The sequence below is a fragment of the Cyanistes caeruleus genome, chromosome 20 (assembly GCF_971803275.1).
Source record: "Cyanistes caeruleus chromosome 20, bCyaCae1.hap1.1, whole genome shotgun sequence".
In the NCBI taxonomy this organism is placed as follows: Eukaryota; Metazoa; Chordata; class Aves; order Passeriformes; family Paridae; genus Cyanistes; species Cyanistes caeruleus.
In genome coordinates, this window is record NC_141720.1 from 3,015,608 (window position 1) to 3,042,286 (window position 26,679).

At 53.4% G+C, this 26,679-nt stretch overlaps 1 protein-coding gene across 2 annotated transcripts in view; it reads right to left on the reverse strand.

The window, feature by feature from the left end:
* Positions 1–26,451, reverse strand: part of ASTN2 (astrotactin 2) — a 300,670-nt gene extending 274,219 nt beyond the window's left edge. The window contains exon 1 of one of the 2 annotated variants that reach the window (XM_086857798.1): positions 26,042–26,451. In XM_086857798.1, coding sequence (XP_086713924.1) covers positions 26,042–26,381 — 340 coding nt within the window. In that variant the 5' untranslated portion in view covers positions 26,382–26,451. Of the gene's footprint in view, positions 1–12,798; positions 13,185–26,041 lie in introns of those variants that run through there. The other variant, XM_086857799.1, reaches the window with a different exon arrangement.
* Positions 26,452–26,679: the final 228 nt, after the last annotated feature.

A 26,679-nucleotide genomic window follows, 5' to 3' on the forward strand; every position in this document is an offset into this window, starting at 1 on the left:
CAGGGCTGCAAATACAACATCCCACAGCCCATTGAATCCATTAGCTTACTTATCAATATGAGATTAATTATTCCAGTTCACAGGATGTTTGGTGAATTTTTAGTGCTCCAACTACAACATCCAGAAGAGCTGAGATGCTCTGCCTTTAATGAGCTGCTCCTCATGGTCACAGCTTTTAAGACACGAGATGATGCCTCCTTTGGGCTGACAAACAAAATGACAAACGAAAGCCCATTTCAGGAGCATCTGCAGATGCCTGGGCTGATAAGATCCCCATTCCAGGAGAGTGCTAGAATCTCACTTCCACTCATGACTCAACAAGTGTAGCAAGTGTGCCTTGAGTTTGGGTTTGTGCTGCCGAATTTTAACAGGAGAAGGGAGGAGTGGGACAGGAGAGGGAGGGAGCACACAAACAGGGGAATACAAGAAACCGCACATGTTTTGTTCCTGAATCCTCCAAACGTGACTCACTTTGCTCTATTGTGACAAACTGAAACGCCTCTGAGGAGTTCATTTCACGTCTCATCCATTCTCTGAATAATGGGAAAATCCCTCTTTGTTTCTCTAAGATATCAGCACGCACCACGTGCACCCGCTGCCATTAGACATAATGGAACCAGATTGTCCCAGAAGTTGTTTTTGATTGCTTGAGTGCATCCTTCATTTAAGGAAACGAGAATGTATGAGCTGCTGTGCCCCAGCCGATGTGAGGACGCAATCTTTAAGCTGGAGCCAGGGCCATTTGTTTCCCAGCTTTGGCATGGGAAGAAAGTTGGTCGTTTCCCCTGCTCCAGGACAAGGTCTTGGTTATACCTTGGGAATACCCAGGCTCCTGCCAGCAGGAGGCCAGGGGTAAAACAAGAGGTCCTGTGGCAAAGGGTCCCCAGGGGTGAAGCCTGGAGATGCCATCGTGCTGTGGGATGTCAAGCAAGGATGCTGTGGGAGGCACCAGGGATGCCTCAGTTTCCCTGAGCCTCTCCCAGGACATCCCACCGTGCCCTTAATGGTGACAGCTGCACCATCGGAGCCTCAGGAATGCTGGAGACCTCAACAGGGAACAAAGAGAAGCCCCTGCTTCTCTGCCAGGGGAGGGATCCCGCAGGGACACACGTTCTAGCTGGCTGCCTACAATTTACTTTGACTTCTTGGGACAAAAGGAAGTTTGAAAGCCTTGGAGACAAAGCAGGCTGCCTTAAAGACTCGTCCTGTGATAACGATGTTGTTAACATTGCTAACATGATTCTGCATTCAGAGGGAACTGATGGGGAGGGATGGATCACAGCAGCCAGGTTTGGAGTTTTGTTGTTTTTAATTGACTGCCACCTTGAGAGGGTTCCTCTTCCCAACAGGAAAAAAAATTAAAAGAGGAAAATAAACAAAACAACACCAAAAAAAACCCCGAACAAAGCAAATGAGTCTGTCAGATCTGTTTCAGCAGAGCATCGACCTGAAGCCTCAGCAATGGCACGTGCTGGGGCTGTGCTCCTCAATCGGGACAAGCAAATCCACACCAGGACAGGACAGGACAGGACAGGACAGGACAGGACAGTCATTCCCCCAGCCACGCTGCACTCTGGAGACTTCAGGCCCTTTAAGTTTAACAAGTTTTAGGATTTCCTCTTGCAGAAAGCATGAGATGTGAGAACAAACAGAAGGACAAAATCTGTCTCCCTCCCTCAAGCTCTTCTTTCCCATTAAATACTTATTTACCTTTCAGATTTACCTTCCCAGCCCTTCAGGGAAGGAACAGAGCAACACCTGACAGCAGCCAGACCAAATCCAGGCCAGCAAGCTCCAGCAGTGAGCACTGGAGAATGTGGGGAGAGGAGTGAGGGTCTCCATGGGAGGTGGCTCCAGGGCTCTGCCACAGCCAGTGTCACTCCCTGCTGTCCCCATGCCTGGCAGCTCATCCCAGCCTCATCCTCATCTCCAGACAGATGAGCTCTGGGTCACGCTGCATCATATCTTTTTTCCCTAGAGCTGGCACCCAGCCCTCCCTTTATAGCTTCTCCTGGCACCATTTCAACAGCAATAGGTTTTATTATTCTGCCTTGCTGCCCTAATTCTCTCCACACTCAATTTTCCATTGACCCTCTGCTGCGTTTGCTCGCTCTGGGCAGGCAGCAGGCAGCATTCCCTCACCTGCCCACCTGGAATGGGGATGGAGGGGCAGGCCAGGCACCTCCTGGTCCTGCTGCCATCAGCACGGACACAGAATCGCTTGGGAAGCTTCTGAAGGCAGCAGAAAGACACCAAGGGGGAGATGGGGAACAAAAGGAAAGCCAAGGAAATAAAAAATGATGCAGCACAAAGAAAGTGAAGGGTCAGGGGAAGAGAAAGAAGAGCAAGAGCAGCAGAAATGCAGCAGGTGACGTAGGAAGCGCAGGGCTTGATAAATGGCTGATAAAAGAGCTGCATGGCACCAGAGGGGAGGCACCAGCAGCACTGCCATGGCCTCAGAGGAACACTCAGGGGGACACTCAGGGGGACACTCAGGGGGACACTCAGGGGGACACTCAGGGGACACTCAGGGGGACACTCAGGGGGACACTCAGGGGGACACTCAGGGGGACACTCAGGGGACACTCAGGGGACACTCAGGCGGACACTCCTGGCTCCAGGAATCCCCAGTTCAGCCTTTCATGGCTCCTGGTCACATCTTCCCTGGGACACCCAGCAGAGCAGCAGGGACTGATGTGGATGGTTTTGCTCCAAAGGCAGCAGAGGCTCATTTCCACTTTCTCTTCTGGCTTCTACTCAGTCCCACAGAGGGATGTGGTTGCCCCCTGCTCATGGCTGGAGTTTCCCCCAAAAAAGTGGATTTCTCTGAGGATAGGGCCCACCCCAAAGCCAGGATTACAGCTCTGAGTGGTACCTCCAATTGCCTCGAGTGGCACAGCAGGCAGGGCAGGAGCCTGGCAGCCCCCTCATTCTGCCTCCAGCCAGGACTTTCCCCCTTCCCCATGGGAGAGGGATGCAGATACACAACCACAGCATCCAAACCTGCAGCCTCTGCCCCCCATGACACCGGCTGTCCCCAGAAATCGCCTCAGCTGCTCCCACAGGCTTTGCCATGCCACCCCAGCCCACTCCATCTCAAGTTTTATTTGTAGAGACCGTGCAATCTCCAGCACCCTGCCAGGGGTGAGAGCGAGGGGATGGGTGCCAGCACAGCCCAGGGGGCTCAGGGAAGGGGAGGAGGAGGAGGAGGAGGAGGAGGAGGAGGAGGAGGAGGAGGAGGAGAGGCTGGCTCGCAGCTGGCTGCTGAACACAATGCAGAGATGCAGAATGGCCTGTGATTACAATTTCAAGGGCTTCTATGCACTGAAAGGGAACTGATTCAATTGTGCCGCAACTCCTGAGAAGCTGTCGGCAATCAAGGCATTCTCCCGGCTACAATCGCCGGAGGCAGGGTGGAGAAAGCAGGAAAGGATCGCTTAGGTGATGGCTTAGGTACAGCAGCGAGGTCACTGGCAGCTGTGATTTCCCTCCCTTCAGCTCCATCGCAGGCAGCACCAGGACACAGTGGGGACAGAGGAGATGCTGGTTCATGAAATGCCGCTCTGGTGAACACTGGGGTGGCCAGGGAGTCACCAAACCATGGCTGGGGGAGTAGGGAATGGTGAAGGGGATGAATTTGGGGTGAATCTTTTGTGACCGCTGGTTCCTGTGAGCTCCCCTGCGGGCACCACATCCCCCCTGGGCTGCCAGAGTGAAGGAAGCTCACAGGCACATTCTGCATCCCAATTCTTGTCCCTGGATGCAGGTAATGGGCAAAATTCCCGCTCAGCCTTCCCTCCCTGAAGGAGGAAACAGCTCCAAGCCCAGCACCCATCCTTTCATTTGGAAATCAGTAGGAATGGCCCCAGAGCCACCAGCTTTCCCTCCACCAGATCCAAGTGCCAAAAACCATTTCTAACACCTTGCTGCAAACCTCAGACCAGGCCAGTAAACGTTTTGCACAGACAAATGAGAAACAAACCTCCCCCTGGCCCCTGCTCTTCCCTCCCAAGGGAAGGAACTGTGCCAACAGGGTTTAGACTGGATATCAGGGCAAGGTTCTTCCCCCAGAGGCTGCTGGCACTGCCCAGGCTCCCCAGGGAATGGGCACGGCCCCGAGGCTGCCAGAGCTCCAGGGATGCCCAGGCTGGGATTTTTGGGGTGTCTGGGCAGGGCCAGGACTCTCTGAACCTTGTAGGTCCCTTCCAACTCAGGATATTGTATGATCCTAGGATTCTCCCTATTCACCCAGCTGAAGGGTTTTTCCCAGCTTTGCAGAACTACCACTAAAGAAAATGCAGCTCTCCCAATCATCCTAAAATCAGCAGAATGCATTACATGCATGTCGGTAGGTAGAAGCTATTCTATTATCCAAGGAGATTATAATTATCTCATTTGCCTATTAAAAGGATACTGTGACAATATTTAAGTTCGAATGCTTTGGTTATTTGCTTAAAAATTATGTGGTGGCAATCAAGTGAAAATTGAGGCTGTAATGCAGCCACAGCAATATTGCCAGTAATTTGTGGAACCAATAACGATTATTTTTAATGTATCAGCCAACATGCCTAAATACTCTTTTTTATACCCACACACATATATAAGTGTACACATATACACACACTGATGGGCAGCATGGGCTCAATTTCCCTCCACTCTCTGAAAACTGAGACCTGTGAAATATCTTTTTTTTTGGAAGCACCACACGCTGCCAAACAGATGCAGGAGACAAAGTGCCCCATCAGCCCATGGCAACCTGTGTGATCAGAGCAGAATAATTCCCTGAGTCCCACAGGAAAGGAGATTTGGGATGGGAGGATGTGGGACAACGTGATTTTGGGATCAGTAGCTCTTCCACCCTGGGATTCTCAAGCAAAATGTCCTGGATTCTTTCTCTCAAGGATTCTGTAGCGCTGCTCCAGGTCTTTAACCTCTGTTTTAAATGTAGAGCCCACCCTGTGTGCAGGGCACAAGGTTTTGTTATTTCTAAACAATAATAAAGAAAAAGGAAATAGACTCATACATTTTCACTTGGCATTGCCCTCGGAAAATGGAAATCTGATTACGTATTCCTTACAATCCCAAATTGCCCCTGCCAGGCCAGACCCAGTGAATAAATCCTTGCTTTTACAGATATCCTCTCCATTACAAGTGCATAATGGGACCAGTATCCCATTGACCTGAGGACACCAGGAGCAGCAGCTGCAACCCCCTGGGTGTGTGTCATTGCCTCCCAAGCACCAAGAAATCCCCTGGAGGGATTAGCAGGAGAGCCCAGGGGGGTGATGCATTTCCCTAGCTGAGAGCAGCCTTTGGGAGCACAGACACTGAAACTCAATTTCCTTCTCTGCTGTGGCATTTAACCTCGAGGAGGAGCGGAGTGAGAGGATGGGGGAGAAGGAGGAGGGATGCAGGGGAGGATGGATATTTCCATGCAGAGACATTCCCTTCCTGAGAAACCCAGCAAGAACCTTGTTTAATTTGTAGAAAACATGAAAAAAAGAGCAATATCCCAGCCTGTTGAAGACTCCCAGCATTTTGAGCCTGGGAGGGAGCTGCCACCTGAGCAGCACTTCCAGGATCCAGCTGTTCCCAAGTACAGGATGGATCACAGCAATCCCACAGCACAACCTCCCACCCCACAGGGACCCTCTAACTTCATCTGGGGATTGGAGCTTCATTTTCCACCTGAATTTATCTAATTTCAGCTTCCAGCAGCTGGGTACAACTCTGCCTGAGCCTGCAGAGTGGGGGCTTTGCTCTGAACGGCCTGATTTCCCCAAATACAGAAAGCTGCTCAGGCAGTGTGAGGTTTCCCCAAGTTTTCACAGCAGGTGTAAGGCCACAGCCACCTGCCTTGAGAATGGGCTACTTTTACCAGCCAGGAAAGAAAATAATAATTCCCCAGAGCAGTGCTGGGCTATGCTGCAGCCTCCCTGTGCACTGCAGGACTCACCTAAGGCTGATGGGCACACAGCTCAATCACAGCTCTCCCTGTCCTCAGGGGTCAGCATCTCCTGGGGAAAAAAAGCCCCTCCCAGTCAGAAGAGGCACAAAGTACCAATAAAGCTACACCAGAGCTTTTTGGGAACTCCAGGCAAGGCTGGATGGGGCTTGGAGCAACCTGGGATAGTGGAAGGTGTCCCTGTTCATGGCACAGGGTTGAAATGAGGTAAGCTTTAAAGTCCCTTCCATCTCAAACCATTCTAGGATTATATGTGCTTAGCCAAACTTGTGCATCCTGGCTGCCAAGCTAATTTCACTCCTGCACATCTGAAAAGGCTTCTTAGCTCAGGTACAGAGAGTTGTATCAAACCCTAATACAATTCCTGCAATACCTGCCAAGCCCTGGATGCTTCTCCCAAAAGCTGTGTAAATAGTGAAACAGCTGCAGCCTGATTTTTTTTTTTTTTATTATTGTTATTTTGTTTTTAAAAAGCAGCAGGCCATGGCTCCAGGACCAAAGAACTAAATATCAAACTGCAGGAGCCCCAGAACTTCGCTCAGAGTCTAATTAGGGGTCAGCCAGTGTAGAAGGCAGCAAAGTGGAATCAGAGCAAGGTCAATACAACTTCTTTGAGGAAGGGTGGAAAAGAGGTGTGCTAAGCAACCTGGCAGTATTATCAGCAAAAGCAAGCCTTTAAAATAAATGAAGGTGATTTGGAGGGCCTCATTTCAGAGGATTTTCAGAGAGCTTATGATAAAAGCACTTCATAAAAGATTAAGGAAAATAAACAGCTACCCAGGAAGGGGCAGCACCAGGCAGGGATTACAGCTGGTAAAGCAAAAGGAAACAAAGACTGCGCTTCCCAAATTGCAGAGAGGTTTGTGGGGGACAGCTGCATTATGGCAATGCTGCGAGATGCAGAGCAAGTCACAGTTTGTGCAGCATCTTGAGGAGCTTGGGTTTGCTGTGGCTACAGGGGCCGAGCATCTCTGGCTGGATTCATTACACACCACAGGAGGTGGACGATGAAATTTTGTTTAGGCGAGTAAATGAACATGTTCTGCCTGCAGAACCACGCACCAGGGGAAGGGGGATGAACTGAATAACCATGCTGAGCCTGTGTTTTATTTGATTTACCTCCCATACTGCCAATAAAGGAGGCTCCAAAGGTGGATGATGAGGCTGCATCCCTGTGGTGGGATGTATCAAGAGCCCTGGACGAGAGGGAATGGCTTCAAACTGACAGAGGGCAAGGTTAGATTGGGTATTAGGAAGATATTCTTCCCTGTGAGGGTAGTGAGGTGGGGGCCAGAGAAGCTGTGGCTTCCCCTGGATCCCTGGAAATGTCCAATGCCAGGCTGGACAGGGCTTGGAGCAGCCTGGGATGGTGGAAGGTGCCTCTGCCCATGGCAGGGACGAGATGATCTTTAAGGTCCTCTCCAACCCAATGATTCTGGGATTCTGGGATATTCTGGGAGGTGTTTGGAGCTCAGACAAATTAAACTGAAGACAAACTGGTTCAGTGCTTTTCATTAACAACCCTCTAAGGGAGATGGGAATACAATTCCCAAGTCCCAGGTAAAAATGATAAAACAATAACCAGCAGTTTTGCTCACGAGAAGCTAACACAGAGTGAATCAATCAAACCCTGCTCGCCCATGACAGGGGAGGATGCAGCACTGAGCAGCACTGTGGCTCCTGTTGGTGAGAGATTCCTGTGAGGTGGCTCTAGGGCCATGCAGGAAATGCATCTCCCTGTCCCACACGCTCCCAGGCACTGCAGAATACCTGATGCACTTCACTGACAACACCACGAGACATAAATCAGTCCTTGGGCAATTTCAGACCTTGCCACTTTTCCAGGCACCCAGGAGGGTGCCACATTAGCAGCCTCTGCTCACCTATGGAGAAGCTGTTCAGCTACAACTTCTGGAGAAATCCAGAGACAGAACGTGTCCAGCTTCCAGGGGGTTTTCAGTAGGGAGTACTAATGACATCAATCAGAAATTCAGCTGAGCTTCATCCGCCCACTACCCCGTGGCATTTCTTCATCAGCATCTCTGGCAGCATTCGACAGCAGGAACACGCTTCCAGCAAATCCCAAGCAAGGCACTTCCATCCTGCCTACAGGAAAACACGGGGCCTGAGATGTTTGATGCCCCAGCACAGGTCAAGGCGTGACAAAATACATTCCAAGGACCACTCCCACAACTCCCTGGTGGCCCCCAAGGTCTGTACAGCACCAGGGATGTCCTGCTCAAACACCCAGAGCCAAAAAGTTCAGGCTTTTGACTGTGCACTGGAGGCTGAACAGGTAAAGCCAGCATTGCCACACCTCTGTGCAGAAAATCTCTTTACAAGCACTTGCAAATAAAGTCAAATAAAGTCCTAAGTAACCCCTTGAACTGGGACAAACTGGTGCAGGGACAAGGAAGTTTCCCCCCTGCACTCTCCTTGCTGCAGGTGCATCCCCAAGGCTCTGCAGCAGAAATGCTTCTAAAAAAGGTGCAGAGTTATAAAAGACAAAAGCGTTTGCATTTAATCTGAGTGGGGGCTCAGACTCTGCTTTACACCCCAGACACCCCGTGGGGCACCAGCACAGAGCCCTGGAGTGGGGACTGGGAAGAGACAGTCACTGGATCTAACTGGAAGAGGGAGAAAAATTCCCTATTCCACAGGGCAGCACCCCAGGAGTGAGCATGTCAATCCCAGCCCACACCTCATCCTAACAGAGACACAACCAAAAGGGAATGTGCCTGACATGTCCCCAAATCCCCCTCTCAGCCAGAGCCAGCAAACTGTGGACTGGTCAAATTTACACCTCCAAGCATGTCCAGCATCCACTGTCTGTGGAAGCACTGCTAGGGAAAACCCCTTCAAATGGGATTTCTCCCCACTGGGGCTTTTTCCTCCGGTACAAATCTATTTGAAAAGAAGATAAAGCATCTACAGTTGGACTGAGGTTTTATTCAGAGAAAGCTCTGGCTCAGAAATAATTGCCATTTGCTATAATTGGTGAGATGCAGGAAGGGACTAGATACAAGTGGAGTCTGTGCAATTTTGGGAGATTTGTTACGCTTAGCTCGCTTCTATCAATTTCAGTGGCTCAGATGCTTATGACCTGTTGCTCAGCTTATTGTGAAAATGGCTTTTATTTACTGCACTTCCATTAAAAGATGAAATCCATGCATAGGGCTCACAGGGCAGAAAATCACAGTTTACGTCTCAGCTTATCTCCTTTCAGCGGCCTCAGCTCATTTTTGCCCTGGCTCACTCCCAGCTGCTATAAAAAAGTGTTTCCAAGCACTGTTTTGAGTAGCCAAGGCCCCTTCCAGAGCCCACGGGGCAAGAGGCGTGTTCAGGCTTTAAGGGAGTGTTTGGTGCTGCAGCTGCAGGCCAGGTGAAATGGGGAGGGTGAGGGCTGGAGGGGAGGGTGAGGGCTGGAGGGGAGGATCAGGGCTGGAGGGGAGGGTGAGGGCTGGAGGGGAGGGTGAGGGATGGAGGGGAGGATCAGGGCTGGAGGGGAGGGTGAGGGCTGGAGGGGAGGGTGAGGGATGGAGGGGAGGATCAGGGCTGGAGGGGAGGGTGAGGGCTGGAGGGGAGGGTGAGGGCTGGAGGGGAGGGTGAGGGATGGAGGGGAGGATCAGGGCTGGAGGGGAGGGTGAGGGCTGGAGGGGAGGGTGAGGGCTGGAGGGGAGGGTGAGGGATGGAGGGGAGGATCAGGGCTGGAGGGGAGGGTGAGGGCTGGAGGGGAGGGTGAGGGATGGAGGGGAGGATCAGGGCTGGAGGGGAGGGTGAGGGCTGGAGGGGAGGGTGAGGGCTGGAGGGGAGGGTGAGGGCTGGAGGGGAGGGTGAGGGCTGGAGGGGAGGATCAGGGCTGGGGGTGCTGCAGAGGGACAGGGATGCTGTGGCACAGCTCTGCTCGCAGCTCCCAGGGCTCAGGACACTCACAGCCACCCTCCAGCACTGTTCTGATGCCAGGCCATCAGCTCCCTCCACCTGCACACTAAGGAGAGGGACCATCCAAGAGCCTGCCCCACACTGTGCTCCTGAAGGGAAGATTCCTGCTCTCCTGCAGGTCCAGAGCTCCTCCTGATGCCTCTCAGAGACCCCACTCCCTGCAGGGCAGCTCACAACAGTGCACCAGTAGGCTCAGCACCTCCTTCTGCACCAGTTCCCTCCCAGCAGTGCACCAGTGCCTCTCCCCAGAGCTGTGGCAAGTAGGATGCCCAGCCTGTGCATCAACAAGAGCAGAGCAAGCAGTGAAGGGACATCAGTGTCCCCACCTGTGCCAGCTCCTGCTGTCCCCAACAGGCACCACCAGCCATGGGAGCGCTCCCAGGGAGGGAGGATGGGGTGCAGGCATGCCGAGCTCTCTCTCCTGCCCTGTGAGGGCCCATTTGAACACCAGACACCATCTCAGGGGTATCTGAGCTGGTTCCCAGCAGCAGCGTGGAGTTGCTAAGGTTACCTGCTCAGCTGCCTAATTACAGGAGCTGTCACTGTCTCGCAGAGATCAGGAGATGCGGGTGCACGTGGGGGAGCTTTCAACTGCACAGATCATTTTTAGCTCATTAAAGCAGAGAGAAAACCCCATCTCCTCACGGGACAGTGTGTCACAGCCATGGGCAGAGACAGCCACTGTCCCGCTGTCCTGCTGCCTGCTGAGCTTTGGGAAGAGCTGCTGGATGGAGAAGTGCATGGGCAAGCAGCTTCCCCAGCTCAGAGAAGCAGCAGACCCTGGCCTGTCGAGCCCACTCACCCATTTCACTTCTGGCTCTTGCACTTTCCCTGATCTCCTCAGCCCTCTCTGCACCACCAGCCTGCAGGCAGGGGGCCAGGAAGGGAGACAAGAGCGTCTGTCCCTCCCTGCCACCTCCACATGGGGATTTCAAACCACCTCAGTAACGCACAACGGGAGCCCCTCCAGGCTCCTGCCAGCAGTGGGTACAAAAGAGGGACAGGAACTGCGCTCACCGAGTCAAAGCCATCTCATGAGGAAACAGCAAAGCCAAGAGGAGAATCCCAGAATGACCCAGAAGTGCTGGATTTTCCACCAGATGAATCCACACGTTCCTGGGTGCTTCCCTTAACTGCACCTCAGGAAAGACCTTGGAGGGAAGATCTTTCCCCCAGTCTCCAGCACAGTTAAATGATTGCTTTCACCTCCTGAAAATCAGATCCCAAATCCCATAGACAAGGCCAAGAACCAAGCTGGGAGCACGGAACAAGACACAACAAGAAATACATCACCCCAGGAGGCTCAGGAGAGAATCTTTAGGGAATCACCCAAGCATGGAGCACACATATGGAGCTGGTGCAGCCAGCTCCAAGCACCTTCCTGACCACTTCCAAGAGAAGAGGACCCCTCTCTGTGATGTAGAGGAGGTAAGACCATCCCAATCCACAGATTTGGGAGTGCTGGGCAGGGGAAGTCCAGGACTGGTGCCCCAGGCAGTCCCTGTGACCTGACCTTCAAGGAATGGGAGCAGAGCTATTCCTGGATGGCAGCGCTGCTGGAGCTGACTCTGCTGGCTCAGGAAAGTTTAAGAGCAGCAGGATTAAAAGGAGATGCAGCCAAAAATGCAAAGAGATCCTGGAGCTGAAACACATGCCAAGTTTCTCCCTTACACTTCAAGACACCCACTCATCCTCCCTAAGGGCCTGTCAGACTCACATGGCAAAAAATACATGCTCTGCACCTACCCAAGCCCAAAAGAAAAGACCCTGAAATAAACCTGGAATCCAGGGCTGGCAGGAAGACAAAGTTGGGGGTGGAAGAGGAATTTTTGGTGTCTCTTTTCTAAGGAAGGAACTGCCTGACAGCTCTGCTGCAGGAGACCACGGCTCACGGCCCCGTAGCTCACACAGCCCCCTCAGACATGGCAATAGATTGCTTTTAATTATAGGACACCCACTCAGAGGCCCCCGGCTGTCCAAGGGACTGTAATGGAAACTAGAGCTTTATGGAAATTAAAAAAAAAAACCATCACAACAAGCTGGTGCATTCAGGTGCTCATGGAAGAGAAAATTCCAAGAAAAAGTGGTCAGTGTGTGAGCAACGTTGCCATTTGCTAACTCTGACCAGAGGAACTGCAGGCAGCTGGCAAAGGGGAGGTGGGCTCAGAACAGCAGCCTCAGACTCCCTGGACACCTTCTGGTGTGTCACCCCCATGGGCAGGGGGATTGGAAAGAGATGATCTTTAAGTTCCCTTCCAACTCATCATTCTGTGATTCCAAGGGGCTGCTCAGCTCAGGCAACAGCGAGAGGGAGACTGGGTTAGGCTGGGAGTGCAGCTCCAGCTGGCAAGATGCAGCTCTGGGATGGGGAGCCAGTCACTGGATGGAGCCCAAGCTGCTGCACGTCCCCAGACACCCCAGGCCGTTCCCTGTCGTGCCAGTGGTGTCACAGCAGCCTCCACCCCCAGCCCAGCCTCTCCAGCACCGCTGGGTGAGCTGGAACAGCACGAGCTGGCAAGTCCTGTGGCACAGCTGAGGGCAGAAGCAGCCCAGAGCTGCTGCCAGGCACGGGCAGCTCCAGCCTCCCCTTCACTCCACACTGACAGGGCGATGTTTGGCTAAGCCATTAACAGATGCTTGCTAAACATGTGGAAAATCTGTTTTCACAGAGCAGCTCCAGAGGGCAGTGAGTGCTGTGGGGTCAGAAGTGGTGAGGGCACGGCTTGGAGCAGCAAGGATGGGATTGGCAGGTGTCCACCCTTCATCCACATCTCCTCAGCTTTGTGCCCTCCTCCTGCTGCTCTGTTGGTCCATCAGCTGCCTGGAGGGCAGGACACACTCACTGCTCCCTCCATCGGGGCTGTGCAGATCCCACCCTGCCCAACACTCACCAGTAACACCAGTAAAATCCACCCCACCGTGCTGGACGCAGGGCCACCAGTGTGACAGGGACAGCAATGAGCCAGCAGAGCCCCAAAGTGCCTTCAGGAACAGCCACATTTGGCTGTGGCCAGGGAAAGTCTTGTTGAGAGCTGTCTTTCGTGAAAACTTTCTTCTTCTTTCCTTTTTCTTTTAAAAATGTGTCAGTTTAAGATTGTAAAAATACTTTCATCTTCAAAACAGTGTCACAACTCCCCTTCAGCATTTTCATAACAATGCTGCCATTCTGCCTTCAAAACATCTTCCCCAACTTATTGTTCACACATTCACTGAACTTTAAAGCTCAGAACTGAGGGACTGCGATGAAACTGGAACAAGCTGCTCTTTGAATAAAGACAAGTTTTCCTTTCATCTCGTGCTAATTAACAGAAGTATCCTTCCCTCTGTGCCAGCCCCTGGTCAGCACACGGCACATCCCTCAGACCTCAAAGGAAAACTTCCCTCTTCCCTCACTGCATCCCGTCTGTGCAGGCACAGTGCAGCATCCCAGGGACCAGAGGGATTTCCCAGAGAGGCAAACACCAGGGAGAGGCAGGGGGAGATGCAGGAGCTGCTGTGGGACCCTTTCATCTCGCTCAGGACAGGCATTATTGCAGCAGGAATGCAGGAGCAGCCAAAAGCCAGCAGCATCCCTGAGGCTGGCAGCACCTCCAGCTCGTGGAGTCTCCCTCCTGCCCAAATCCCAGCTCTTGGGGCCACAGCATGTTAAGGGACAGCTCCAGGGATGCTCCAGACACCCAGAGACCAGGGATGCCCCGTTCCTCACCTTCTGCCACCACAGCAGAGACTGCTGGACAGGGTAAATCTTGCTGCCCACTCTGAGACCGCTCTCCCAGCCCAACCACTCCCTCTAATTCAGTTCATGACAGGAATGAAAATGTCCCTGGGCACAGCCCTAACTGCTGCAAGTATTTTCAGAGCTGGAAGAAGGAGAGCATGGAGAAGAGCAGGGAAGCTGCAGAGCCATTAGCAGCCAATTTAAGGCTGCAGCCTGTTCCCAGCCAGGTCCAGCACCGGTCTCCTCTCGCCAGGTCTCACCTGCCTTGCAGCTGCCAGGGCTGAGAGAAGCACCATTCCAACCAACAGCTTCCCCAGAACCTAACAACAGCAGAAAGAGCAGGATATTAACATTAACACCTGCTTGTTTGCCCTTAGGCACATCCAGAGCAGTTTAGTAGAGAGATGATCAAAACAAGCAGCAGTTAAAAAAACCCACGGCTCTGAATCCACAGAAATGCCTTTGCCTTTTGAGCCGCAGCAAAAACATCACCTTCCTTGCCATCCCAAACCCAAATCCCAGCTTGGAGCTGCCCTCCCTCAGCAGAGCCCTGGAGAGGCTGCAGGACAAGGGCTGGTTTGCAATGCCCTTCCCAGGAGGTGACCACAGACCTGCTTCAGCTGTGGGAAAGGTTTATCCATGGATAAATTTGAATCGTTTCTGCTGGAGAAAAGTTTTGGAGACCGCAGCCTAGTAAAATTTGGCTTTACATGACTTAAAGCACATCTCAAACCAGAGAAGCCTTTGAGCAGTGGGAAACATGATTTTGGGGAGGAAATGGAGCTGGGAGATGCCACAGGAGAAACACCAATGGATTGTTAAGCACAGAACAGGTTCTCAAGAGGCTCAACTTTCCTGCAGCATCCCCTACAAGCACCCCGTATCTCACACCACCCAACTCAGGCAGGAGAAGTGTTGCAAACAGGATTTTTTCCCTCCTGTTTTGCTTTTAAGTGGCTCTTTGCAGCACACTGTAAAACCCTTCATCACAGAGGAGGAAAAAGGTTTTACAGCAGTCTTCAAAATGCAAGCCCAGGCAGCAGAGGATACTTCCTTCAGCACACAGTTTTGGGCAGCACACGGGATTTCAGGCAGCGCTCCTGGGGAGCAGAAGCCGAGCTTGGCAGAATCCCTGAGGCCGGCAGCATCCCCTCCACCTCTGGCTCATGGAGCCTCCATCCTGCCCAAATCCCAGCTCCTGTCCCCATCCCCACACACCTCTGGGCCACGGCACGTTAAGGAACAGCTTGTCAGCCGAGCAGCAAAGGCAGCTGCTACAAAAGCAGAATAAAATCGAGTACAGCGAGGAGCAGCGTGTCTGCCGCTCCGGCAAGACCCCACGCTGGCTGCGAGCAGCCCCTACAGGCAGCGTGTCCCCGACCTCCCTCCCAGCTGCCATCCCCCAGATAATGGATTTCCTCCCCTGACACAGCAGAAGACAGGAACACAGCGAGGACAACTGCACTGCTCGCCTGGGAGAGCGGCAAACACCGGCAGGGGAAACGGCAAGGGCTGGAAGATGTAAAGCAATGTAGTGGAGTTTGTGTCTTCGTGCAGCTCTGGCTTCTTGAATTGTGTTAAAAGGCCAGGCTGTTGCTGTTTGATTAAATGCACTTCCAGCCCTTCTGATCACGCTCAGGAAAATTAAAGCAAGAAACACACGGCTGTTGCTCCAGTACAAGGCGTGAGACTGCGATGGCTGCAGTAAGAACAGCCACAAACCTCTAATGCCTGTTGGAAATTCGATCCATTTTGAAGGTTCTTAACGCCCAGGCTCTGTGAATGGTGCTGGAACCAGCACATCCCATTCCTCTTGGCCTGGGGAAACACCCCAATGGGGCTCAGGGAAGCAAGCAAAGCTAAAGGAACACTCGAATTCCTCGGGGATGAGCTTGGGAAGGTTTGGAGCAAGAGCGAACGGACAAAAGGGTCCTGAGATATCCCTGCTCCATCCAAGCAGTGCCCACAGCAATTCCCATTCTCAAACCTGACAGAACAGCCTCCCTCACTGGTGTGTTTGCTCCTGCTGAAGGGGGGACCTGAGGCTGGCAGGCACCACACACCCTGCCTCTCCTGTGATGCTTTTGATGGGAACACGTAGAGAGGCTGCTTTTGATTTTACAGTTTGTTTATAGCACACATTTGGGGAGCTACACGGAATGGGAAAACACATCCCATAAACAAACTGCTAAACAAAACAGGCTAAACACGTACCACTCCAAACCAAAATAGATTCCAGCTTCCCGCCGTGCTTCAAGCCTAGGCCTCTGAAACCGCCTGGTCCCGCGATCAGTTTTGGTTTTTAGGCTCTGTCACCACTGGCAGCACCTTCAGATGCCTCCCACAGCTCCAGGTAAGCCAAGAGCAGTGAAAATACACCCAGCTGGGTGTGGAGAGCAGCAGGGTGATGGAGGCATCACCCTTCCCTGCTCCCACCGCACAGACAGCGAGTGCCCAGCGTTACCAAAGGGATGCAGACCTGAGGCACCAGCTGGCTCCAGGACTGACTGCACAGACAGAAGGGACCATCAGCTGACAAAAGACTCACACAACCAGTATTTCAGGTAGACATTTAGTGTTCCCCTCCCAAGAACTGCCCTGCCAGCTGAACTCTACCACCCTGCTAAGGCCCAGAAGCAATTCCTCAAGCGTTTAAACTTTATCATCCCCTCTCTGGGGCTGCACAGAGGGCACATTCCCCTGCGAATGCCTCTTCTGTCAAGATGCAAAGCTGTTGAAGCTGTGTGAAAGTAATTCCCACCCACTCCTACTGCCCCAGGAAAAATATTTCTTTGGTGGTTTTGCATAACAAACAGCTACACGGTTTGTCTGTTTCTCCCGAGAAACTCAGGCTTAGAGGAAAACACCATCACAGCGCTACTCTGAGACCAGACTTCATAAAGTTCCCCCTGCAAGGGGGGAAATACTACCACAGAGATTAGACTGCCGCTGCTCCTGATAACATTCAGTCACCCTAGCAGGCTGCAGCACGGCGAGTTTGTAAAGCTCCTTGGGAATCCTTCAAGATGAAAGGTACAGTATGATACGGATGTATTATATCCACGGGCTTTGTTACAGCACACATTTCCTAGCATGGTTTTATTGCTGCAACACAAAGTTCAGCCGAAGCCCGGGGGCTCTCCAGGTGACAAATGCAGCCCTGCAGCCCTCCCTCCCCTCTGCAGGGGACGAAAAATGCCAAAGCCCCTGATGGGAAGGTGGCAGGCGGAGCAGCCACTGCGCTGCTGGCAGCAGGACCTGCCTGCACAGATAAGGCCAACATCACCTCTCTGGATGGGCTTTCCAGGCTGCAACGTGTCTGACTCCCAAATGTACCTGTCAGCTTCCCAAAATGCTGCTCTCACTGCGTCCTATCCCTCCTCTTCTGCTGGACCCTCTTCACAGCATCCTGTCCAAGCCACCCCCAGTAAGGGCCAGGAGGCTCCATCAGTTGAGCCAATGATGTGGTTTTACCAATTACCAATTAAGTGGTAGCCAGCACTGCATCCCCTGGAATACCCCGAGCTGCCCACCCTGAACTTCTGCTCCAAGCAGAAGATAATGGGAGATGTTTGCTGTGGACACAGCTTGACCATGGGCTGCCCCATTTGGATGGCATGGAAGGGAGGGTGGGGAATACAGATCCTTTTGGATCACCTGCCCAACACATTTGTCTGCCTGGGCACCTCTCTCTGGCCAGATTTCCCAGGATATTACAGGCAGAGGAACAAGGAGTGCAACAAAAAGGCTGTGAGGAATTCCCTGGGTAGGGCAGGGGAAGAGAGTTTAAACCCCTGTGATTTAAACAGGTGGGAGGTTCAAAGGACATGGAAGAAGTGTGATGGGGGTAGAAGGACAAGGGACATATCAGGATGTCCCAATAAGCCCCCAAAGCTCTCCAGAGCCCCCACCCAAGCTGAACCCACCACACAGGTGACTGCTCAGGCCCAGCAAGCCAAGGTAAAGGTTTTCACCCTTCACCCCACACAGCAGCCTGGGCAAGGCAGGGCTGAGTGAGGTGGGAACACATGGAAGCAGCTCTTATGGGAGCCCCATTATCCCAGCAAGTCCATCTGAGTGGGAAACTGCCTGGAAGAGCAAACCTGGGGGCACCTGCACGAGGAGCTCATCTGCTCAGTGGCACTGACTTTTACCTCATCAGGCCCCCTGGCAGCAAAAGCAACATCCACAGCAAGAGTGAGCTGAGGGACGGGCTTTTCTGGCCAGGGTGGATGAGCAGCAGATCCTGGTGCAGGGCTGCAGGGAACACCTCTGCTGCAGCCCCCCTTCCCTGCTCACACCCCCAGACCACGCCGTGTTCCCACCCCATGTTCCCACCCCGGTATGGAGCACTGCAGCAGGAAGCTGATGTTGCTGAGCAGTTGGCTTGAGGCAACACAAACATTCCTATGCTGCTGCCAGCTCGGATATTCTGTCACTTGATCCCACAGTTTAGGGATGTGCTGTGCTCCCTGGAACACCGATTGCTGCAGAAGCACAGAGAGCAGCAAGGGAAGGATCCGGGCCTTGGGACGGTCCCAGGCACACTTGGGAATGCCAGCTCATGTGGCAGCCAGGAGCCCTGGGGCTGGCCAGGGAGCCCAGCTCACACAGCACAGCCAGGGCAGGGATCCAGCCACAGGCGAGGCCACCCCGCTGCCCCAGAGAGAGAAAAGAGAGGGAAAAAGAATCAAAGCCTCAAAGGCACCAGCACAGCTGAGCTCTTGTGAGTGTGGTCATGGCTGGGAGCAAAGCTGGGGTCCCCAGAACCTGCACCCCAGTTCTACAGACCCTAGAGAGGAAGCTGGGCTCACCTCTGTAGTGAGCCCAGAGCAGAGGCAGGGCAGTGTCCCTCGGCAGGCACATCCCAGCCCACAGAAAGAACCACACACCAAAACCCCCAGCCCGGCCCCAAACCAGGCTGGAGCCAGACATTCCCTGCTCCTCCGAGGATGTGCAAGCCCCCATCCCTGGGGAGCCCCACTCTGCAGCCCCCGAGTGCAGCTGGCAGTGCCACTTCTGTGCCATTCCCCTGCTCTGGAGGAGCAGATGTTGGAGCACAGGAGGCCCCACGGGTCCTCTCTCCCTGCACAGCTGACCTTCAGCAGCCCTCCTCCCTGTGTGTGACCATCCCTTGCCTCCCTCTCCTAACAGGATCACTGCCATGCATATGCCTGGGAGCAGCTCCATCAGCTCAGTAATCTCCCTAAATACAGCAGTTACCAGGTGACTGGGAAAAAATCTCTTATACTGCTGATGCTGCTAATGGAAAATTTCTCCCCTTTTGCTGCTGCCTTCAAAGCCAGTCGAGGTTTCCTACAGACTTTGTCTTGCACTAAGGAGAGGTGAAAGCACAGAGAAAGGAGTGCAGGAGTGGTGAGGGACAGATAATGTGAAACAGAGAGAACTGGTGCTCTGCCCCCTCCCCACCAGCCACCTGCACCCACAGGCAGAGCTCTGGCTCCAAATCTTGTCTGTCCCATCTTCTCACTGGCAGGCACAGCCCAACCTCCCCCTGCAAGGAATCCCTTCTTCCCCCTGACCTGCAGAAGCACAGGAAGCACCCAAGGTGAGCACGGCTTCTTGCAGGGCCAACGGGGAAGGCACCCAAAGGGAACAACGGGCCAAAACCTTTACTCTGCGATTTTCTTCCCCACTTTCCCCCTTCCCAGGAGACAACCAGAAAGCCTCACCCAGCCAGTGCAGACACAGCAGCCAAGATCACTGCTCGTCCCCTCTGCATGCCATTCTGCTTCTTCAATACCATTAAGTGTCTCCACACTGTCTGGACACTGGAAACCGTAACTGCATTAGCTGAGACCCGAGCAGCAGCACAAGCATTCAATTCTTTTAAGTGGCCCCGTTTCTTAAGCTGGCTGTGCACAAGAACCATCTCTGCTCGATGCCATCGTGCACCCCACAGGTAGTGATGGGACAGGACTGGGGAGCAGCACAGGAACACAAGCCAAGGTTCATCGTTCCCCATTTCAGGTGGTTGTTACAGGAGGGGGACACTTGGGCACGGGGCTGTGCTGTGCACATTTCAGATGATGAAAGGCATCAATCAAGGCACCTTCTTTTCTTTCAGCTCCAACCCCAGCCTGCCCCACACTCTACACGGCATTTTGGTGTGATGGCAGGTGTTTCTCAAGCCACCTGCACCTGTAAATGTATGTCAAAGAAGCACAGATCAATGCCTCCTCATTCCCACACTTGGCATCAATCCCTTCTCCCGTTGTCCCAGCCAGTCCCTGCCTGAGCTCCTGTCACACCAGGAAAGCCCAAGGGCTCAGCCCTGTTTCACAGCCAGCCAACACCACACATCAGCACCGTGTCACCGAGGCAGCACAAAGACTTGCCCGTCACAAGTTCTCACTTTTAGGGCCTAGGAGGGAACAGGCAGCAAGTTTTGGAGGTGACATCCATCTGCGGGGTGGCACTCGGAGGTCATCCACCACCCCATTCCCCACGGAGGACTGCACGAGCTCTGCATAATTCTGAATAAAAGCTCATTAATTCTTCCTGAAAAAGAGCAACAAAAGCCTCTGGCACACAGACATCATGGAAATCCAGCTGGGAGTTAGGGGGAGCAGGGGGGATCCCCAGCCACCAGCCTCCTCCTGTGGCAGCTCAGCTGCAGCTCCAGCTCCTCTCTCCCTCCATAGTTAATCTTCTGTTGCCACTAGCTGGTCAGCGCGGGTACTCTTGGAAAGCAGCAGCTCCCTGAGCACAGCCTGCTCTCAGCTACACATTCCCAGCTTTAACTGGGATATTCAGCCCAGAAAATACCTGAGATGAAGCAAAATACCTGTCAAGCCCACAGCCCGCCGTGCTGCACAAGAAATGTTCAACCTCGCTCCTGGGGAGGGAAGGGATGGCCTCAGGACTGAGCCATTTTCCTGGGCAGCTTTTGCCTGGAGCCTTTCTGGGGGTTATAATGCTTGCAGAGCTGCAGCTCAGCATCCACATCACCAGTACAACCCCACCCTGAGCTGGGCTCTCCCTCCTCTTCTTCCTCTTCCCAACTATAAAATCCAACATCTTGCGAAGCTGGAGTAATCACATAGTCCTACAAGAAGGGGAAAAAATTGCTACCAGGTTTTTCTCTTTCCTACACCCTCCCCAGGCTGTCCCCACCCCCAGGGACCTGGCCCAGACCCCGGAGCACACAGAGCTGTGGATGGGAATGGAGGGGCAGCCCCACTGTCAGGTCTACATCTGTCCCTGTCCCAGGTGCCCACCAACCTGCCTCATCCTCACCACATCTCACTGAGGCTTTGGGGTGGAAGATACGACTCTTTCTCCATTGGATTAATTGGGGAACAGAAACAAAATATAAATAGCAAAAAAAAAAAATAAACCCCAGCACTTGATTAACCAAACCTCTGGGCTGATACTCCAGGCATCTCAAACCTAGCAGGATGTTAAATAAACCTAGTTAATGCAAAGGGAGGTGCAGAAACCAGACTTTGCTCATCGGCTTTTCCACAGAGCCCACCCCATCTTTAGGTGTCAAACCCTGATGATGGGGTTGCACACTGGGCACACTCTCTGCACCCACACAGTGCTGCTCCAGACCCCACAGGCCAGCTCAAAGCAGGGAAAGGCACTTCTGAACAGCAGCATCAGTAAGTTGCAGTCACACCTGCCCTCACCTGGTGACCCTTCAGCTTCCCCACCTGCTCTGCAGAAACAGGAGTTGGTGACCAAAATGAGGGCGTCAACACCCTGCTCAAGAATTTCTAGCAACAGTAATAAATACAATCAGCCCAGAGGGAACTGAGTGCTTTATTTTAATGTATTAACAGAAACTCAGAATGATTAAGGGTGGAAAAGGTCAAGATAATTGAGTCCAACCTGTGACCGATCCCCACCACGTTGTCACCCAGCCCGGAGCCCTGAGTGCCACATCCAGGCCTTCCTCCAAGTCTCAACACTCCTACCCTAAAGAGGAGAAATCCAAGTTACACGATGACTTTGGGAAGAGTTAAGGAAGAAGATGAAAGGAGTGGCACTGAACTGCTGAGGAGCTGGAAGAGCAGGGGACAATCATCAATCAGCCACACACAGGGGCCACAAGGGGACACCAGGAATGCAGACACACGAGCCTGTTTTGTGACAAGAGCCAAAACAAAGCACCTTGAAGCACTGCAGAGCCGTCAAACAGCACCCATTAAAGCCATTTATGAGAAGTGTGTAGTAAACTGTTCTGATGTAAGCCACTACAGGGTAAGAGCAGTGGTGAAAATTGCCCTGCCTCTTCTCTCTCCTCTATACAAACCTGCTCACACATAGACAAAGCTCATCTGAATTAGCTCGGAAGAAAACCGCCTCATTCCCTGGATTGCTCTCGGAGCAGGCTACGCCGTGGTGGATGGAGCAGCTTCTGTAGGGAACACATGGCTGCTGACTGAATCCAGGTCCATACCTCAGAGACCTCACTGTGCAAGGATAAAGCCAATGATAGGCTGCACCGTTTGCCACAGTAACTCTAGGAGAATTAGAGGGGGGGAAAAAATAAGCCACAAAGCATCGGTAGTATCCAAGGTTAAGGAAAGGGCAGGATGCTTTTTCAGGAAAGGGGAGGCACAGCAATTTGTAATGCACTGGTGGCACTTACATTTGTCATTTCCTGCCACCACTGGGCTTTGCTGAGTAATTTTATAGTAACATAACTGGGGGGTAGTGGGAGAAGCATCCTTCTTGTCTCCAACGCAAGAGGGAAAAAATAAACTGAGGCGTAGGAAACACAGGAGCTGTGACACCCCACTGGAGGAGGGACACCGAGCACGGGGAGCTGCCAGTGGGTGTTTCAGCAGCAGGTCCCCGCTGCACTCCAAGAGAGATGCACAAAAAATTGAAATTTTCTACCTTTGCTGGGAGAGGAAGAAGCCACCCCCACCCTCAGCTCCTCACCTTCCTGCAGGTGCCCATCGAGGCACAAAGAGCTGGAGCTGCCATCCAGCATCCCTGAGTGCTCACATGGGCACACAGGGAGGGTTTGGAGCATCCCCAGGTACCCTTTTGTGGAGCATCCTTGGTACCCTGATATGGGGCATCCCTGATACCCTGATATGGGGCACCCCTGAACCCTCCTGTGGGGCACCCCTGGTACCCTCCTGAGCACACAGAGCAGAGCTGCTGTGGAGCATCCCCAGGTACCCACCACCCCCTAGTGGGCTCCTGCCTCCTCCGAGTAGCTGCTGCTGCTGCTGCTGCTGCTGCTGCTGCTGCTGCTGCTGCTGCTGCTGCTGCTGCTGCTGCTCCTGTTGCTGCTCCTGTTGCTGCTCCTGTTGCTGCTGCTCCTGATGTTGCCAGCGTGCCATGGGCCCAGGCCTGGCTGTGTGGATGTTTCCTAGTGCTGATTTCTCCTCTATCTCAACAGCTCCTGCAAACCAGGCAGCCCCGCAGGCAGCGATGCTACACTGGAAGCTCTCACTTTATGCACTTAAGAGAATAAAATCTCATATTGTCAGGAAACAGATCAAGTTGTTTCCTCCCTAGAAGGAGGAATCCTTTAAAGGGACACAGAGCAATCTATGTGCTTTGTACCAGCCACCAATTCAGGGCATCTGCCTGGAGGATGTGGCACTTTGGGACATGGTTTAGTGGTGGGCTTGACAGTGTTAGGTTTACAGTTACACTTGATGACCTTAAAGATCTTTCCCAAGCTACATGATTCCATGACCTGAAGTTTCACACCACTACAGACAAGGCCCTGGCACTGCCAGCCTTCAGCTATAGATTGCCCACCCTCCTTTAAATTTTAAGGAGTGAGGAGCAGCAGAGGAACGTTGCAGCACTGGGAGATTTACTGAGCTGGGAGTTGCTGAGCAGACCCAGAAGTACAGCCCTGGCTGCTTAAATTCATTGCCACCAAGCAAAGCAACCTTTTCTTTCCTGCCTCCTGGCCTGGAGAGACTTTTGAGCCCTGCAGAATGGAGTGGCCTCAATTTTTTCTCAACTTCTTTCACTTCAGACTCAGTAGCATCAGCACCATGTCTCAGCTCTGCCAGCTTTATGCTTCCTTTTCTTTTTTTTGAATAGTTTTTCCCTTTCAAAAACCCCTCCAGGATGCCAGCCAGGGTGGCTCTCTTGAGCTGTGTGCTTTAGGAGGTCATCCTGCCCCATCCTTACCCTGCTGAGGCCAGAAAGTGATCTCTGCTCACAGCAAGGTCCTGCACTCCAAGACATTCAGGAGTCCTCAACACATTTGCAGCCGGCAGGACGTCAGCTCTTACGTGTCCTCCTGAGCTCATGCCCAGACAGCCACTAAACATGTCCAGCAACACCAGAAAGAGATACAATCGTCAGAAATCGGCTACAGATAAGGACCTGCAAAGATTCTGCCAAAGAGAAACCTCTGCCCCCACCAAGCCCTCCCGCATGTAACATGATTTTCACCTCCAAGAGCCCATTATGAGGCAACAGCTGCTCTCCAGTTCCCAGCCATCAATGAAGTTAGAAAAAGATGGAGAGGGAAAAAAAAAAAAAACACAGAAAACCACAGCCTTAATTCCTGCACTGGGAAAACCAACCAGCAGAAATCCTCCACAGCCCTCACCCAGAGAAGAGTTAACTGCGAGCGAGACAGTTGCCACACCAGGAGACGGGGAGAAATGCAACAAATTTGAAATATCAGAACATCCACAGCAATTCATGAGCTAGACCTTGGGGAAGGACAAGTGTTTTACCTTCTCTGGAGGCAACAGACTGATTAATTCCAGGACCATGATGAAGCCATCCCACCATGGGCACAGCCTCCCTTTTACCTTCCAATCTGCCTGACGTCTGTAAGTCCAGGGGAGCAGGAGGGGATGTTTTGGGGTCTTCTGTTCATGAAGGGGCAGGAAAACCCCCACAGATTTGCACAAGACATGCTTCATCTCCATGAGTACACACATAACCAATATGCCAGGCAAGTAAAGGGAAAATTTAGATGAAAACACGGTCTCTTTACTGGCAGGCACTCACAGAAATAGGATTTGCTATACAAGATCGTGCCTCTGATCTATCAAGACAAATTTCTCTCCTTCAACTTGAGCTATTATCTAAGCTCACACAGAGGGGTTTCTTTGCTATCTGATATATTTAGATCAATGCGCAATTCACACCCAGTCCCTGAAGAAACTGTACTCTAATCTGAAAATTAACTCAGTGAACCATGAAACTTCTTGTTACTTTTAACCACAGTACGGTAAACGTCATTCCTGCTGCATCAAACCTTTGTCACTCTTGTTAGTGGAAACAGGGTATCTGGTTTGTTTTGGATTTTTTCAATTGACCAACCGTGTCTAAGGAAACTGCAAAGCTCAGGAAGTACCACCAACTTATTTATTAGGGTGTTTGCTACAGCAAAGCTTCACACAAGGTAAAATGACAGGGCTGAGGGACACGGACAGGCATTTCCCTACCCCTGCTCATTGCACCCGGAGAAAGGCAACCACTCCACGAGGTATGGGAAGAGATTTGGGGTCAGCTGCCCCCAGGGCGGCTGGACATGGGCACACCTCGACAGACCTGAGGCACACAGAGAGATGCGCTGGAAGTCACAACCCCGTGTGTCAAGAGATACCTGAGACCCGAGTTAAGCAGGTACTCAAATTATCCTAGGTTTGGATGCCGAAAAACAGGACAGCTGATGGATAAAGCAAAGATCAACAAAAACCCTTGTGTGACCTGGCAGAGTAAACACTGCACCGCTCAGGTGACATTCGGAACAGTTCTCTTGGAGGACTGGCTGATTTCCGCACAGAAATGGATAAAAGTGACAAGAGGCAGCTCGGGCACCCCATCCGAGACAACAGGATCCGGCATCCAGACCGAAGTAGGAGCACAGAATTATTTCTGTTCCCATCCCCCTCCCCACAAAGCTGAGAGCGGAGGAAAGTCTGCAGCGTTCGCACAGACCCGGGCGCTGGAGTTGTGCGTGAAGCGGGAGCGAGCCTCGAGAATTAACACGAAGCATTTATAAAATCAGGCTCTGGCTAGGAAAAAAAAAAAGCCTCTCCCGCTCTGCCGAGCTCGGCGGCACCTCCTCGGGGCTCAGGGCTCAACTTGGAGCACACGAGGCAGCCCCCATCACTTCCAGCCTGCGCGGGGATGCTCTCCTCCTCCCGGGGCTGGCAGCGGCGGCAGCCTCAGGCCCTGCTAAAAAATCCCTCCCCGGCTTGAAAGGCAAAAAAAAATAAAAAATCACCCCAAAAACCCAGGATGCAGCACAGGGACAGGGTTAGAAAGCCCCAAAACACATCGAGCTGCCCGCGGAGCGCGGAGGGCGGACACAGAGCCGGCTCGGCGGGTGTCGGATGCTCCGGGGATGCTCCGGGGATGCTCCGGGGATGCTCCGGGGATGCTCCGGGATGGCGGGGCGGGATGCGGGACGGGACGGGGCGGGAAGCGGCGCGGGCGCCTACCGAGGGTGAAGAAGGGCAGCTCGGTGTTGTCCAGATCGTCCTGCACGGCGACGCGGCCGGGCAGCTCGCTGCGGACGAAGAGCAGCAGGCGGGACTCGGCGGCGGCGGCGGGCGGCGGGGCGCCGCTCCAGCTGATGTCGTTCTCCCGGAGCACCGGCAGCGTGGACACCGTCACCGTCTTCACGCGGCAGGGGCCGGGGGGCTCCCGCGACGCCGCCGCGCCGGGCCCGCCGAGCAGCAGGGCGGGCGGCGGCAGCAGCAGCAGCAGCAGCACCGGCGGCAGCACCGGCGGCAGCACCGGGGGTGGAGCGGCGGCCCGGCGGCGCGGCGGAGCGGCCATGCCGGCCGGAGCCAGGCGCAGGAGCGGGAGGCGAGCGGAGCCGGGCGCTCTGAGCCGCCCCAGCCCCGCCGCCGCCGCCGCCGCCGCCCGGGTCCGCCCCCCGCCCCGCCCCGGGCCCGCCGCCGCTCCCCGCGGACCCTCCGCCCGCCCCGCTCCGCTCCCCGCTCCGGGAGATGCGCTCCGCAGCGGCCCCGGCCCCGGAGCGCCTGCCCCCGGCACGCACAGCCCGCTCCAGCACCGCAGCCAGCCGCGAGGGATGGAGAGCAGCGGGCAGGCAGTGACAGCGCGGCGGGGATGC